At 45.1% G+C, this 17233-nt stretch overlaps 2 protein-coding genes across 3 annotated transcripts in view; one reads left to right on the top strand and one right to left on the bottom strand.

Annotated features, from left to right (window-relative positions):
* The window catches only part of Cnn3 (calponin 3), a 31284-nt gene extending 23707 nt beyond the window's left edge, over positions 1–7577 (top strand). The window contains exons 4-7 of the mRNA XM_052179331.1: positions 1837–1974; positions 2311–2427; positions 4611–4757; positions 6725–7577. Of these exons, the coding sequence (XP_052035291.1) occupies positions 1837–1974; positions 2311–2427; positions 4611–4757; positions 6725–7069 (747 nt within the window). The 3' untranslated portion in view covers positions 7070–7577. The remainder of the gene's footprint in view (positions 1–1836; positions 1975–2310; positions 2428–4610; positions 4758–6724) is intronic.
* A 1608-nt stretch (positions 7578–9185) lies between these two features.
* Slc44a3 (solute carrier family 44 member 3) overlaps positions 9186–17233 on the bottom strand; it is a 74081-nt gene continuing 66033 nt past the window's right edge. For both annotated transcript variants that reach the window (XM_052179330.1, XM_052179329.1), the window contains exons 13-15: positions 14130–14267; positions 10813–11049; positions 9186–9774 (exon numbers count right to left, since the gene is read on the bottom strand). In XM_052179330.1, coding sequence (XP_052035290.1) covers positions 9670–9774; positions 10813–11049; positions 14130–14267 — 480 coding nt within the window. In that variant the 3' untranslated portion in view covers positions 9186–9669. The remainder of the gene's footprint in view (positions 9775–10812; positions 11050–14129; positions 14268–17233) is intronic.

Below are 17233 nucleotides of genomic sequence, written 5' to 3'. Positions count from 1 at the left end.
TATAAGTTGCACTATAAATTATAAATTAATTATAAGCTGCACTACTCCAGTTGGTTTCTTTTTATGTGGTTAAAAAAAAAAAGCCAAAATTGTTGTATTGTTTGCAGTCGTTTTGTGTGTGTGTGTGTGTATGTGTGTGTGTGTGTACACACGTGGCAAATTTGGGTTGCCATTAAGAATGTTGCCTTTGTTGCTGACTGAACTGGTCCTGTGATCTTATGTTTAGTTTTAGATGATTTTACATTTAGTCAGTTTACTTTGAAGGATTTGATAAACTTTTGCACAATGCTATCTGACCATAAGGATAAAACAGAGGAACAAGGCATTGAATGCATGGACTTAATCCACGATGCAGTATTGCATTGCAGCCTCTTTTCATCAGTATAGGAAGTGCCATTGGCTAGTGATTTGGGCTTAACTGTGTTTGGGAGACGGTGACTCCAATCTGTGCAAGGATGATGGGCCCAGGGAGAAACGTACAAAGAGTCCAGAACCCTGTAAAAGCTGGGTGGATAATCCAGTTGTGTGGGAGGCAGACACAGGAATTTCCAGGTCGAGCTGGCTGGCTAGACTGGCTAAGTTGGCAAGTCCTGGATGTAGCAGACTCTCCCTGCCGCAGTGGAAGCAGGGTGGGGTGGAGTAGGGGTACCAGATGTCGATCTTTAGCCTGCAAATGTATGTATATACACACATAGGTATCTACACCTAAACACATGCACCACCCTACATAAATGGATAACACACACACACACACACACACAGAGCCAGTTTTGCCTTAAAGGGCTTTAAAAAAGCAGGCAGCGTGGGGCTGTGAATGTGGTCCCAGTTTGTAGAGTTCTTGCCTAGCAGACATGAAGTCCTGGATTTGATCCCCAGCACAGCGCGAATACACAGTGGTAGTGCTCATCTGTGATTACAGCACCAGGTCTGTGGGGTGAGGACCTGGCTCCAGACCAGTTTTGTATAGGTTTGAGCTTCATGAGATTTTGTCTTAAAACAAGAACAGCAAAAAACAATTAAAAAAAAAAAAACCCTACTTTAAAAGACTACATCGTATAAGTCCTTCTAAGAATAAGCTGTGTGCTTACTTTGTATCAGATAGAGAGTCCAGAACCCTGTAAAAGCTGGGTGGATAATCCAGTTGTGTGGGAGGCAGACACAGGAATTTCCAGGTCGAGCTGGCTGGCTAGACTGGCTAAGTTGGCAAGTCCTGGATGTAGCAGACTCTCCCTGCCGCAGTGGAAGCAGGGTGGGGTGGAGTAGGGGTACCAGATGTCGATCTTTAGCCTGCAAATGTATGTATATACACACATAGGTATCTACACCTAAACACATGCACCACCCTACATAAATGGATAACACACACACACACACACACACAGAGCCAGTTTTGCCTTAAAGGGCTTTAAAAAAGCAGGCAGCGTGGGGCTGTGAATGTGGTCCCAGTTTGTAGAGTTCTTGCCTAGCAGACATGAAGTCCTGGATTTGATCCCCAGCACAGCGCGAATACACAGTGGTAGTGCTCATCTGTGATTACAGCACCAGGTCTGTGGGGTGAGGACCTGGCTCCAGACCAGTTTTGTATAGGTTTGAGCTTCATGAGATTTTGTCTTAAAACAAGAACAGCAAAAAACAATTAAAAAAAAAAAAACCCTACTTTAAAAGACTACATCGTATAAGTCCTTCTAAGAATAAGCTGTGTGCTTACTTTGTATCAGATAGAGAATCCTTGTCAAAAAGTCTCTGTCTGGTATCTTGTAACCAGTCCTCACCCAGCCTGAAGAATCTTGCTGTGTCCATATTTAGTTTCAAACCTGTGACTCTTTCTGTTTATAGTTGGAGAATATCGGCAACTTCATTAAAGCTATCCAGGCTTACGGAATGAAGCCCCATGATATATTTGAAGCAAACGACCTCTTTGAGAACGGCAACATGACCCAGGTTCAGACTACCCTGGTGGCTCTCGCAGGTCTGGTACGTACTCTTAGAGAAACTTTCCTGCACGTAGGCAGTGAATGACATCATTGTCCTCCCAGAGATGCAGAGACCGTCCGGGTGGGGAGGGGCCTGAGTCTTCTGTAATTGCTAGCTTTGTAAAAAGACTGCTGACATCAGCTTGAGCTAGATAGGCTAATTAGAGCCCTCGCATCTCAGAGGGTACACAGAGTTATCATTGAGTGGGTCTAAGTATGACATGAGCTCACCTCGAAGCCTGTCTGTGGACATCATTTCTTCATTGTTTCCCCTTCAAAATGCTGGCGGCAGAATCTCTTGTGTTCCAGCTCAGGTAGTGAATGTGTTTCTGTCTAGGCGAAAACAAAAGGATTCCATACAACCATCGACATTGGCGTGAAGTATGCCGAAAAACAAACAAGACGTTTTGATGAAGGCAAATTAAAGGCAGGCCAAAGTGTAATTGGTTTACAGGTAAGTGGGGTGATACTCTTTTTTTCTTTCATTCACCTACAGAGTGTCATTAACTATTGCCACACAAAATGTTACACCTCTCATTAGTAGAATATGCATAGAAGTTACATAATTTAGATGGCTTGGATATATACATTACTTTCACAGTTTTTATCTATGTGTTTCACAGTTTTTATCTATATAATGTATAAAACCTATAGGGCGTGTGACATGTTGCACCTGTAATCCCAGCACCTAGCAGACTAAGGTAGGATTGCTCTGAGTTTGAGGCCATCCTGGGCTACATAATAGGTGTGAGAAAATGATGGTGTTTTTTAATAAAATTTGTTACGCACCCCCTCCTTACCCCCAGCTTGAGCATTGTTTGTCTAGGAAATTAAATTGTTTATATAGATAACTATATTATCCTTTAAAAAGGAAAAACATGCACTTTATAAATTCTTAGATGTTACCCGCCGAGGGAAGCTGTGTATGCATAGACCAGCATGCCGCGGTCCTTACACACTGGTAATGTGTGGTGCTGACCAGCCTCGCTGACTGGGGCCTCTTAGAGCTTAGGGTGCACTTGGTTAAGGTCACTTTTACAGTTTCCCTGGAGAGTGTCACCAAAACACAGCCAGGCGGTGTTAGTGCTAAGGACTGCCTTGGTGTACCGACTGAGGAGGATTTCATTTTTAAAAGTACACCATTGTATAAATGGTGGGGAATTGGAAAAAGAGTCCAGATACTGATGAGTTAGAACTCCTTGCAAGCCTAAAAATTTACATCCATGTTTAAAAGGCAGGTTAAGAGACAGACTTATAAAATTCTGTTAACTTTTAAAGAGGTGTGTGTCTTTTTTTGTAAAATGTGGGTTTCTGTGTGTGGGTGTGGCACTAGACATACAGGGACACATAGGCAAATAAAGCCCAAGGGTATTTGCAGATGTATGTTGCAAACTCTGGTTGCTGTTATACAAAGGTCAATGTTGCAGTGATTTCCCCCTCTCCTATTTGGGGGTGGGGGGATGTTAAATGTGTGAATCTTTTCTAGTGCAGGGGTTTTGCTTTTAGTAATAGAATTAAGTGTCCCCTGAGCATGGTGATCTGCGCCTGTGGCCCAGGTACTCAGGAAGTGGAGGACCAGGGGTTTAAGATGATCCCTGACTACCACGGGAGCGCAAGGCCAGCCTGCGCTTATGTGAGATCGGTCTCAAAGAATCGAAGTCAAACACTATTTTTAAGGAAAAAACCATGAGTGGTGGTGGGAAGAGCCCTCCTCCTTCCACGGGCTGCTTGGACTGGTCTGCTCCTGGGCCTCGGAGTTCTCAGCAGGGGAGAGAAGTTAATTATTCCTGGGAACCTGCTTCACTTCACTCGTGCTTCTCTCACTGCCTTGTTCTGGTTCTGCCCAGAGAGTTGAGGAAATAAATGTACTTTTCCTCCATGAAAATGTTGATGGCTCCCAAGTGCCTGGTGTTGGCTGTCCTGTTTTAACTCTGAGCATACAGGCTGCACATGCAGTCGAAGATAGCTATGGGTTCAGCCCCACAAAGTTGTGAACTTACTTAAAACAGTACAAGATTTTTTTTTTTTTGGTAAATTGCTAAGGCTGCTCCCCTTCCCCCTCCCTCTCCCCTCCCCCATTCTGCAATCCAGAGGGTGACCTTTGTAGCTGGTAACAAGAACAAGGTTGGATGTAGTGTAGCTGTAGTTGGAAGTCTTGGTGTCTGGTGGTCCCTACTTTAATCTGGTACCTGTGCTGCAGAGCAGAGCGTGAGGGAAGTTTAGTTAGCCATAGTTGTGCCAGCACAGTGACTTCTTAATAATACATCGCCTTCTGCAAGCTTACATGGAGTTAACTGTGCTATGAGTTTCTTATATTTAAGAGTGTTTGGAATATTTTCTTTTAAAGATTTCCTTCACACAGTTCCTTTTCCAAAGCACAGAGGACAGTTCATACCTAGTCCCCGGAGAAAATTCCTTAGCTCAGGAATTTATAAGTCCCTGGGTTTCCCTTTTCCTCTTTCTCTGTTTTGGTGCTTGGGAATTGAACCAGGATCTTTGTATATGACAGGCGAGGACTCTGGCTCTGAGCTACAGCCCCCAGCTGTGCTTTACGGCTCCTTAGAAACCCAGAACATTTTCTTGTGCATATGCTATTATTGACCTCTAATAATTAATGCTGATCTTTTAACTTAAAAGATGGGCACCAACAAATGCGCCAGCCAGGCAGGCATGACAGCCTACGGGACCCGGAGGCATCTTTACGATCCCAAGATGCAGACAGACAAACCCTTTGACCAGACCACGATTAGCCTGCAGATGGGCACCAACAAAGGAGCCAGCCAGGTAAGCTGTGTCTTTTTAATACTTGAAGCAGAGGGCACGGAGGGGTATGCTAAGTGAGCACTCACCCTCGAGTGAGTAGCTAGACTCTCAAATGGTATTTTTTCCATAATATTTTTAGTCTTCAGGAAAGTAGATTCTGCTGAGAGAGCAGAAGAATCAAAGGCCCCTTTCTCCGGCCTGAGAAGGGTAGCGAGCGTGACGAATGGTTTTGGTTGGCAGTAAGAGCAGCTGGCCTTTCTGCCTAACCAGAAGAAAGTGGTGTTTATATGCGTTCCTACTCCAAAAGCCAAGGAAAGGACAGTTGGCCCTCCCCTGCCCCTTTTTGGTTTTGTTTTTGAAGGAGTCTGTTTAAGTGGGTATGTAAGATTATTTGGCATTCATGGTAAGCGCTATTTAGTCAGAATTCTTATAAATATTAAGCCAACTGAAATGCATTTGTATGAAATGCTAGTTAAATAATTTTCAGAATAACGAGGAGGAAAGGGTTTACTCAGCTTACGTTTCCAGCCATAGGTCATCTTCCAGGGCAGCTGAGGCAGGAACCTGGAGGCAGGAGATGAAGCAGAGGCCGGAGAGGGCTGTCACCTACTGGCTCCCCTTGCTAGTTCAGCTCCCTTTCTTAAGACAGCCATGCCTACCTGTCCAGGGGCCTCCGGCATCCATTAGTACTCAGGAAAATGCCCCACAGTCATGCATGCACGGATGTAGGCCAATCTGATAGAGTTAATTCCTTCTTTGAGGTTTACCGATCCCAGGTGTGTCTACCCAAAAGCCAAGATGTCGTCACAGGTTTTTAAATAGAGGAAGGTGTGGACAAGATGACCCAGGGTAAAGGCGATTATCTGGTGACTTGAGTTTGACCCCTGGAACCCACGAAGCTGGAAGGAGAGGGCTGACTCTATAGAGTTGCCCTTTAGACTTCACATGTGCACCCTGGCCCGGTGCCTGTCTAGTGCCCTCTCCAAGCCTCCCCTCCCCCCCACACACAAATAGTAAAAACAATGAAATACCAATGACTATTTGAAAGCAGCAGGGTTTTATATCTGAAAACAGTGGGAGTGAGTTTTGGTAAGTCTTCCTGTTTTCCTGGTGGCATCCGTCATTGCCCCGTGTGGAGCACGCCCTGTCATCTGCAGCTGATTCTCTTAGCTGTCACTCAGGCTTGCCTTTTCATATCACAAAGTGTGTGCTTGACCTCAGTGGACTCCGAGGTGAGAGGTGCGGACCGAGAAAGGGCGGGCGGGTCTGAAGGGGTAGGGAGCAGTTTCTGGTGGCAGCCTCTTGAGAAGACTCAGTTCCCGAGATCTGCTCGGCATGGTTCTTGTTGAAGGCATGTACATTTTTTTAAAATTGGAGACCTGGATGGTCATTAGTAGATGGTGTTCGTGTGTAGCAGCAATATATGTAAAAAATGTAGAGTGTGTGATTTTTATGTGTATGGCTATTTTGCCGTATGTGTGTGTGAACCTTGGATATGCCTGGTACCCTTGGAGGTCAGGAATGGCACAGGATGCCCTGAAACTGAGTTCCAGTGTAGGTGCTGGGAACGGGTCCTCTGTAGACAGGCAAGTGCTCTTAACCATGGCGCTGCTGTCTCCAGTCCCGGCCTTGGGTTTACGTCATCCTCAGTTAATGGAATGTCATTTTGCTTCTCTATTACATATAGGAAGCTAAACTCGAGGTAAGTTAATCTGTCTGATACCATATAGTGATCTTGCAGTGGGCAGAGATTTGAAGGAAGAAAGCCTGACTCAGCTCAGCAGGTCAAGAGTCAGCTACACCCCCACCCCCACCCCCATCATAAAATGAATGGGGTAAGAATATTTTGGTATGTTAGGGTCACATCAGAACCAATTGAAAGTTGTTATGTTGATTCATTCTGTGTGGATTTAATAATGTAGACAATGTTAAGAAGCGTGGATCTTAGCTGTTATCTTACCTTGTATACTATTATGCTCTAAAAACAGGCTGGGATGTTAGCACCGGGCACCAGAAGAGACATCTATGATCAGAAGCTAACATTACAGCCAGTGGACAACTCGACCATTTCTCTACAGATGGGCACCAACAAAGTTGCTTCCCAGAAAGGGATGAGCGTGTACGGGCTTGGGCGGCAAGTGTATGACCCCAAGTACTGTGCCGCCCCCACAGAGCCCGTCATTCACAACGGAAGCCAGGGCACGGGCACCAATGGGTCAGAGATCAGTGATAGCGATTATCAGGCAGAGTATCCCGATGAGTATCACGGCGAGTACCCAGACGACTACCGTCGAGAGTACCAGTATGGGGACGACCAGGGCATCGATTATTAGAGTCACGCACGGGAAGGAGCGCAGTATTTAGTCCATTGTTTTATCCAGTGAGACCCAAGCTAGCCTTGAATAATTCTTCTCTCTTGTCTTCCTAAAACACTATCTTGCTTATTGTACCTTTAAGAATGCCTTATATACATTCCTTTCTCCTTTTTCTGCCTCCTCCCTAAATAGCTGCCTTCTAGTGCTGGGGCAAGGGAGCCTACAGCACAGCCAGTAACTCCCGGCTGTGCGCAAACCTGCGCAAGGACAGCCAGCTCTTTCATTGAAGATCTATGCATTTTTTTACACTTACCCGTAAACTGGTATTTTCAAACAATAGGAAACTATTTTTTTTTCTTTTTTACAGTTTAGTATATATCTGGCTTGTACATGGAAGACTAAAAAGTTGATTCGCTAAATGTGGTCTTTGCCAACTAAATCTGAGATGCAGCTTTAGAACCTGACACATGGATGTTTTTCTGCAGTATTGTCTGCTAAGTTTTAAATAAAGTCGTGATCGGTGTGACATGTGTACTCATTCTTTCCCTAAGCTGACAAGGTCTCTCCCGAGTGGCGCTTCTAAAGGCGTGTATGCAGAAATGGCCGCAGACGTGCAGGTTTGGGTGGTGTGCCTGCAGACTTCATTTGTGCCAATGTATTACTGTAGAGTGGCTCTGTTTCCTTCAACTGTATTTATTGCTGCATTTCTCAGCATCAACTTAGCCCATTGTATTTTTTATAAATAAATATTTTTTTTGAACAGTCATATGAAACACAGGCTGGTTATTTTCTGGCTCTCTTCTACATAGGCAGAGTAAGGTCAGAAACCAGAGGCCTTGCTCCGCGGGCGCCAAGAGATGGTGTTCTAACATTATTTAATTCATACAATATGGCACTCATTGGAGACTGCGTCTAAGCTGGGTGTGACACCAGTAATCCCAGCACTAGGGAGGCTGAAGCAGGGGGATTTCCGTGAGTTTGAGGTGATCTTGGGCTACAGAGACCTTGTTTTAAAGCTATAAAAAGAAAACAACAACCAAAAGAAGAAGAAAAATGCCCATTGCATGTAGTAGAGTTACAACCAAAATTTCCCTGAGCTTTGTTTTATTATGACTTGGATGCCCTGGGTTTATCTGAAATTCAATTTGGAATTCTCCTAAAAGCTAGGGGAAATTAGTTCGCATGCACCTGGGTGTGATGTAATTGACCCTGAAGCCAGAATAGAGTGTGCAGTTTGATTACCTGGGGGCCTTCTAAGCCTTCAGCCTCGCCTTAGGTCACTGGGGGGAGCTGCTCCCTCACACCCTCTGACCTTGTCTCAGCACAGCGACCCTCTGATAGGGCAGACTGGTGACCTTGGGTGGATTTTTATCAAGACAGATAAGAGACGTTGAACCCACAGAAAAGCTGTGTGCTTGCCCATCCAGGGTTGGCTTGCTTTGGGAGTGCCCTGTAAATCTTTGTAGGAGACATAGGAGCTAAATGAATTCTGTGGTGCCATTTAAGAAGAAATTTGCATCTAAAGTGGTCCTGAGCTGTCAGGCTGTTTCTTGTTAAATTGCCGAGGTGACAAGGAAAACAAAAGGAAGGAGGAGTCTTGTATTACATCACTGCACAGGCTGGCGGCCAAGTCAGTCAGGTTGCACCTCCTGTTAGGATGGGTGGTCCACTCCGCATCTGGGCCAAGGAGGTGCCTATCCTCATATTCAAAGCTTGGATTTCTGTAGGACTTAAAAAAGGAAAAGCTCTTCTAAAAATTTTTTTTAAAAACCTATCAGACAAGTCTCATTTTGGGAAGGACCTGGTTAGGCAGCACGTTTCTGCAGTGTTTGCTGGCTTGTGGAACTCGCGCCCTCTTGCAGCAGGCTGAGTCCCCTCTTCAGCAGCCTGTCTGGTGTGTGCCTGCTCCATGCCTCCCTTACCTCCGTAAGTCTAAGAGCGATAACTTGAACTGCTGATGGCTTCTCATAGCACGTGTCCAGACAGGGAGAAGAGACACTCTGGCCCTACAAAGAGCAGTACCCTAGGTTTGTTAGATTTCTCCTAACAAAACCCCCCTTAAAAAAAAATATATATATATATATATATACATATATATACATACATACATATATATCACAAACTCAGGTGAGGCTTACTTTTTTTTAATTATTTATTTTTTGGTGTGTGTGTGTGTGTGTGTGTATGCGTGCATACATGGAGGTCTTAGGACAACTTGTAGGAATTGGTTCTCTCCTTTTACCATGTAGGTCTAGGGGTATTAATTCAGTTCCTCAGATTGGTAACTGGCACCTTTATCCAGCGATCCAACCTTGTTTGTTTGTTTGTTTGTTTGTTTACATTTATAGATAAGGTCTCTATGTAGCATTCAGGCTAGCTTCTAACTCCTGAGTATGTAGCTCAGGCTAGCCTTATTCTGTGGCCTTTATGCTTCATTCTTCTCCAGTTTGGAGTTACAGATGTGTGCCCCTGCGCCCAGCCATCGAGCCTTTTAAAGCGATGCGTATAAACATAGTTTTTAACATTGTTCCTGCTCTGGTTCCAATGAAAACAGCTGCAGGCTTTGTCTTGGTATCACAGGCGGTCAAAGTTCTCCAAGTGCAAACGTCTCTTGGTTCCTATCTCACGATGGGCCGGAGTTCTGTCCCCTCTTCAGTTGGTAGTGAGGCCTTGTGTCCATGAGACCCGCCATTGTTAAAGTTGTTGGTCCGTTTTACAAAACTCTGAAAAAGGAATAAAGGACCCCAGTCACTCCACCAGCCAAGTAGGTGAGCATTTACTAGAAACTCTTCTTCCTAGAGGTTTAGGATATTGAATTTTAAAAGTTTTCCAAGTATATTGAAAATGTTTGTGTGCACAGTACGGTAGATTTCAAAGCAGGTTTTTAACTGTAAGTTTGCAAGTCAAAGAGAGTAGCAGTAATAAAACTATCAGAGTTCATGAAGATGGGTAGAAGCCATATCTTAACGTTTCTATGAATGGAGAACACATTCATATTTATACTCATTCATTCATAGGAAGTGTTGAAATCCAGTACCTGCCGAAATGACAGTGCTTTGAATGTTTAAGGCCAAAAGAGTGTAATACTTAATTTTTATGGCAACAAAATAAAATAAAATTACTAAAATATCACTTGACACCCCTCCCCTGCCAAGACAGCCGAAGAGGAGTGTTGAGATGTGTCCTGTCTGTGGAGGATAAGACAAAAGATGAACAATTTATTGTGTTTTGCCAAAAGCTGTTGGAAACAACCTCTTGCTAGTTCCAGATCCAAGCAGCTTGGCTGAGGCTGTGCCTGGTTAGCGAGGGCCCCGGGGAGCTGCAGGTCTGTCAGTATTGGCACAAGAGGTGGGCCGTCTGCGGGGCAGTGTGCTCTACCCAAAGCTTCGTGGATATGCTTGTGTATGCGAAATGCTTTACATAAGTATCCCATTGTCCCAGACGTGAAGGTTTCCAAGAGGCCAGATCAGGCTGTTAGTGTCAAAGACATACCAGCTACTGCTGTGTCCACCAGAATGCTGCAGTGGAGGAGCCTACACGCCCCATTTTAATCTCACCTCTGGAGAGGGGGTTTCTGTAGGGAAGAGTGGTTCAGCTTCTGGAAGCTGAGGTCCCCCCACCCCCAGGTGGAAGTAGAAACTCCTGGAGCCCTCCAGACCAGAAATGAGGCTGGGTGTGTCTCCTGCCTCCAGGGTGTCTTCAACCAATGTGGGGGGGAGGAAGGAAAGATGGAGATTACGACAGATGATATGTTTGCTTACCAAAAACTCGGGGTCCATAAAGTACGGTTTCTCCGGCGATCCGTCATTTGTTTCCAGGTCCACGGCAAAGCACAGGAAAAGTATATCCAGCACAGTTTCAAACACAGATAGGAAACTGTGAGCCAGGACGCAGGCAAAAAACGCGACGAGCAGCAGAGGGATGGCCCACACCTGGAGCGCGCGGTTGTAGTTGAACGCCATCAGGCCTCCGAAAACGCTGAAGGACACCACCAGCACCTGGGGAGGGGTGGTGCTGAAAGCTTTATTACTAGGGATGGTGGGCCTTTACCAAAGGGTTGGGTCTTTTTTCCCCCAATTACAAGTAATGCTATTTTGTGTGTGTGTGTGTGTGTGTGTGTGTGTGTGTGTGTGTGTCCTAGAGAGAATTGGACAGGATGAAATAGAAGGGGGAAAATAAAGAAAAACTGATGGAAGAAAAAAATAGCCCAGTTAGAGCGGGAGAGAAGGTGGACACGTACTTTATCTGTGAATGTCATAATGCCTCAAAACGCCTGTATGACAAAGTCATTGAGATCCTCACTTTAGAAGTATGTGCACATGCGGTACATGTAATCGTGAGATCCTCACGTTAGAAGTATGTGCACATGCGGTACATGTAATCGTGTACGCTGTGTGTGTTTTTATTTCTTTGAGACAAGAGTTTATCTGTATAGCCCTGGCTCTCCTGGAACTCTGTAGACCAGGCTGGCCTCAAACTCAGAGATCCACTGCCTCTGCCTCCTGAGTGCTGGATTTAAGGCGCGCCACATGCTTGTCTTCCTTTTTTAAAATCTCCATTTTTATACTGTAAGCAATTGAGTAGGTGGGTTATTAATTTCTAAGTGATTGGTTTTACCCTCTGGGCACTGAAGTGGAAAGCCTTCCTTTCCTCGGCTAGTGTGTCAGATAACTGGGTTCTCCCAGGCTTTTGTGGAGTGTAATTACTATGTTTCTAAAGACACATTTACAGGGCATGGTGTACCCAATTTTTTAAAAGAAGTGACAAGAGTCCACCCGGGACCCCCATTCCTCCTGGATGCCTGTCTGGATGAATATGGAATTTTAAATGCTATCAAAATTAGACATACATATCACTAGACCTGATATGCTTATGGGAAATCTAAGAAAATCCATATTTAAAGTGAAATACAAATATGAATATGTTAAGAATTATGAAACTACATCCAAAAAATAGTTTTGGAACTAGAAAATACATCACTCATAGTTCAACTAAAGTCAAGAGCATTACCCAGTTACATACAACCATACCTTATGTGGCTGTTCTGAAAGGCATAATTATATTGTGCTTCTGTTACTGTTGTCACATGAAGCATCTCTGGGGCCAGGTGAGCCTTAAATGCATGTGTAATGAGCACACACACCTGTGAGACCCAAGCATGTCTTGACTTGCTTAAAGCCAAGTATGACAGTCATGCACCAGACTGCATGTAGACGCACAGAATCCTCAGTGGGGCACAGTCACCATATATGGTATTGCCCAGGTCACAGCTGGTGACTAAGATCTTGTTCACTTGTGGGCCTTGCTGAAAACTGATATTTGTGTGAGAGAGAGAAAGAAATGGTTGGAAGAACTGAGAGTGTTTAGCTGTGAATACAGAAGACATGGTGGATCAGAGTCAAGAATTTAAACAGCAGCCTCTGAGGAAGAGAGGGAGAAAGCCAGCTCAGCAGTCCAGAACATTAACTGCACTCGCAGAGGACATCGGTTATGACTCCAGTGTCCAAACCAACCTGCTCATGATGCCAGTTCCAGGGGCTCTGATACTTTCTTCCGGTATCAGCTCCATGCACACGATGGACAGAAACACAGACACATGGATGGATGGATGGATGGATGGGTGGTCAGATGGATAGACAGATGGTAGGTGGATGACGGATGGGTGGATGGATAGACAGATGATAGATGGATGAATGGATGATGGATGGATGGGTGGATGGGTGGGTGGGTGGATGGATGGGTGGACCGACAAATAGATGATGGGTGGAAGGATGGATCGATCGATAGATGATGGATAGAGGGGGAGGGAGAGGTTTCCTTTCCAATTTCTGAGATTTCCATCTCACTATTGTATACATACTATAAGCTATCTCTTCCTAAGGTAACACATATATGCCTCTAGGTCTCAGCGCATAAGCTTGGGGCAGTGGAAGAGGGATCAGACAAACTAAGCCATGTAGAATTAGGCCCAGAAGATGACTGATTCACAGAAAAAGGTACAGTGTGTAGCCCAGCATAGAGAACCTTCTAATTTGAAGTGTGACCTAACGGTGTGGTATATCACCTTCATCGACATTTTGTTGTTCATTACCCCTACAACCCAGGAGAGGCAAAGGTTGCATTCATTTTAATTGTAGTACTGGGGCGTGACCCCGGTGGCCTCACACAAGTGACACCTTGGAGGTCTCCACTGGTCTACACCATAACCTAGCACATTTTTTACTTTTTATTCTGGAGACCAGGTGTCATTCATTTGTCCAGGCTCGCCTTGGACTCACTCTATAGCCTTGGCCTTGAGCACTCCCTGGCTCAGCCTCAGGGTATAGCATGTGGCACAGCACAGAGAGGATTACAGACCTGTGTCACAAGACCCTGAAGTTCAAAGATTCTAAGGGCTCTGTCCTTTACACCACAAGATCACAAGATACTGGAGCATCAAGGAGCCTCTTTACTGCACAAGACATCTTAAAGATAGCCAAATAACTTCAGAAATACAACTAGCTCCATCAGATTGCTCAACTTCCTGATTTTTCTTTCTTTTTGTTTTTTGTTTTTTCTTTTTGAAACAGAATCTTGCTATGTGGCTCCAGCTGTCCTGGAACTCGTTCTGTAGACCACACTGGGCTCAAACTCAAGAGACCCGCCTGTCTCTGTCTCCAGAGTGCTGGGATTAAAGGCATATGCCACTACGAGTGGCTTTCAGGTTCCTTTTTATAGATTTTCTGCCCTTAAATAATGTACAGATTAATCAAAATGATGCAGCATCTATGCTTTAGGACCAAGTCCCAATCCTCAAACGCATTTCTGAGGTTAGTAGCCTTCTCATTTTAGAACAAAATCAGGGATCAGAATAATGGAGTTGGTCAGAGACAAGAAAGACTGAGATCAAAATAGCAGCTGGAGGGCTTGTGGGATCCTGTAAACCAGGAAGCCTCAAGATCGGGGACTGAATGAGGGGCAGAGCGTGCGTGACAGCGACTCCAGAGCAACAAACGCAGATCCCCTTTCAAGTCAGCCTCCATATTGGTTAATTTGTTGACTTCCAGGTCCTGGTATTTATTTAGTCAAGACATCTCACCTTTCCCAGGAAGATGACAAAGTTTCCAAAGCAGTTAACAGACGCGAGATGACTTGAATTCTTGGCTATGATTGTGTGCGCGTCTTTTGCTGATGTACAAAAGTCCGTCCCGTTAATGGCAGCTGCGGTGTATGCATCCTAGAACAGAGAGGGCAGTGGTTACAAATACAGTGGTTTGTGTTGTTTTAAGATGACAGAACGACAGTACTGAGTATGTGACTGTAAACCCAGTGTCCCCACCCAAAACAAATGAGCTGGAATACGATCGTTTCTGATCTTAGCCAAATGTATTTGCACAATGTTTGGAAAATGGAATAGGTATGGGGTTTTTAAATGTTTTAAGACCCAGTAGTGTTGGAGAGCAGGAAAATAAGTTCAGGTGCCAAAAAGAGAGCAGACTTAGTGACTTGTGAGCTGAATGAACCCAAGGCTGCAGCTGGTATGGAGTTAGCGAGGGCTTCTGGGGTGGGGCTCCTGTACAAATTAGGATTCATAATTTGAGATCAACCAAGCACTTGGAAAAGCACTTAAAAAATAAACTATGTGCCCAAGATAGTTGAATATCTAGGGTCTGGGCAAGAACAGGGCAAAAATCCTAACACCAGAGGATGGTGGATCCCCACAACTACTGACAGAAGCCGGCTCCCCAGAGCAGGACAGAGCCAGGAAGATGCACATCAAACAGAGCTCTGCCCTGAGCACAGTGGGGAAGACTGCTAAGAGGCAAGCTGAAGGTGCTCAGAGGAAATGGGCCAGAGGGAACAGCAGGGTGATGTGAAAAAGGAAGAGACAGATAGAAAAACTGAATAGGAATGAAAAAAAAATACCCCCATACACTTTAAAGATTATATATCTGGCGTTTGCCTTTTATGTTGTTACATGGCTTCTAAAACTTTTAAGTTTTAGTAACTCAGCTTTATGGTGGAATGTGTTTTATGTATGTACAGGAAAGTACACTTTGAATTTAGTCAAGAACTCAAGTGAGATGCACCTACTGGCTATTTAAGATACTCTGTTATAAATGTGTATGGGATGTCTTACTTTCATGATTTTAGATACTTTAAGATTACATTTCCAGAAAATAAGATTTCTAAGTCAGAGTGTGTGTGTGTTTAGAGTGACAGATTTGAGGGTTTTTTTGTTTTAGTTTGTTTGAGACAGGGGCTCACACAGTGCAGACTGGCCTCAAACTTGCTCTGTGGTCAGATAGGACCTGGATCTTCTGATCCTCATGCAGCTCCCTCTCAAATGCTGAGCGCTTAGGCCTGGGGAGTCACGCAGAGTTTATGCGGTGTTGGGAACTGAGTTCAGCCTTCTCACATGCAAGGCCAGCACTCTACCGACTGAATTCTACCCCCAGCTCAGACTCAGACTTTGAAAAACTGGAAAGCAAGATTAAGGACACTTTCCCAAAGCCCCCTGATGAGTCAGTAAGACAAAGAATCTTTTCTTTAAACTCCAACTGTCTGGATTTCACATTTCATCAGTTTCCATTAGGCCAAAACTCAATTTAAAAGCACAGTGGTTACGAGAAGCACAGGCCCTGAAGGCCAGCTGTCTTTGGGCTCAAATCCTGGTTCTTCCAGTGAGGAGACACTGGGCATGCGCTGGTGACCAGCCTCTCAGCTCCTTTTCCTTATGCAGTTGGGGACAGAGCACCTACTGACACATGCCTGAGGAGCCCAGCATCTGGCAATAAGTACCTGAAGGCTGATCACTATCATATAGCTAGAGCTCTTCAAAGATGGCGTCATTTGCCACCAGTAGCACGGATCAGCTGCTTAAGTGTCTGGGGGGGACATGGGAAAGACCTGTGTTGTCGTCATCCACTTGGGAATTTAGAAGTGGCCAGCTATGTGTTTCAGACCATATCCTGGCACCCAGTGTGGTTGTCAACTGTCAACTTTGCTTCACCTCTTTAGTCAAGTTCTAACCCAAGCCCACAGGCCCAACACTCTTCTCCCCTGCTACTGATTTCTAGTGGACATCCCAAGTCATATGGGGAAGGGTAGGTTTTTGTTTTGTTTATGCTTTTTTTTTTTTGTTGAGGGAGCATTTTCTCCCTGAAACCTCCTGCCTCACAGTCCATACTCATGAGCAGCAAAAATAAATTTTGTTCCTCCGTGAAAATGATTAAAAGTCAAGTAGTAGATTTTCATGTGTATGTCAGTTCCACAACTTTTCAGGATACTCATAGCCATTTATCTTTTCTTTAACATCACACAGCCCTCTGAAAGAGAACACTAAAGTCACATTGACAGGGAAATTATATATGCCTTCCTGAGGTGACTACAGTAACAGCGTTTACTGTGAGATCCCACCCTCCCTGTCACATGGAGACCTAGATTAATGACTGGCTGAATGAGGGGTGGGGTAGCATTGCCTGAGATGCAGGGTATAGACAAGCATCCCGCTGTTTCAGCATTAGTGGTCTACACTTATGCTGAGTAAAAGTTTTGTTTGCCTGGAGGATGGACTGCACTGGGCTGTCCACAGTGTGTGTATGGGTCTGAGCTGACAGCTTTGGGGCTGTGTGCTAAGGCTACTACAGAGGTTGACGTTGTGTGGAAAGAGTGACTAGTGACAGAGGCCAGGAAGCAAGCACAATGTATTGTTTGTGAAAATGATTAGGGGAGGACTCCCCCCCCCATAGGGGAGGAACTCCCTCCCCCTCCCCCATAGGGAGGAACCCCTCCCCCATCCCCCATAGGGGAAGAACCCCCTCCCTCATCCCCCATAGGGAAGGAACCCCCCTCCCCCATCCCCTATAGGGAAGTGTCTTAGTCAGGGTTTCTATTCCTGCACAAATATCATGACCAAGAAGCAAGTTGGGGAGGAAAGGGTTTATTGGGCTTATACTTCCATGTTGTAGTTCATCACAAAAGGAAGTCAGGACTCCAACTCAAGCAGGTCAGGAAGCAGGAGCTGATGCAGAAGCCATGGAGGGATGTTCCTTACTGGCTTGCTTCCCCTGGCTTGCTCAGCCTGCTCTCTTATAGAACCCAAGAGCACCAGCCCAAAGGTGGTACCACCCACAAGGGGCCCTCCCCACCTGATCACTAATTGAGAAAATGCCCCACAGCTGGATCTCATGGAGGCACCTC

The sequence above is a fragment of the Apodemus sylvaticus genome, chromosome 4, assembly GCF_947179515.1.
Source record: "Apodemus sylvaticus chromosome 4, mApoSyl1.1, whole genome shotgun sequence".
Classification (NCBI taxonomy): domain Eukaryota; kingdom Metazoa; phylum Chordata; class Mammalia; order Rodentia; family Muridae; genus Apodemus; species Apodemus sylvaticus.
Note: the sequence above shows the minus strand (reverse complement) of the source record. Positions and strands in the feature narration are given on the sequence as shown.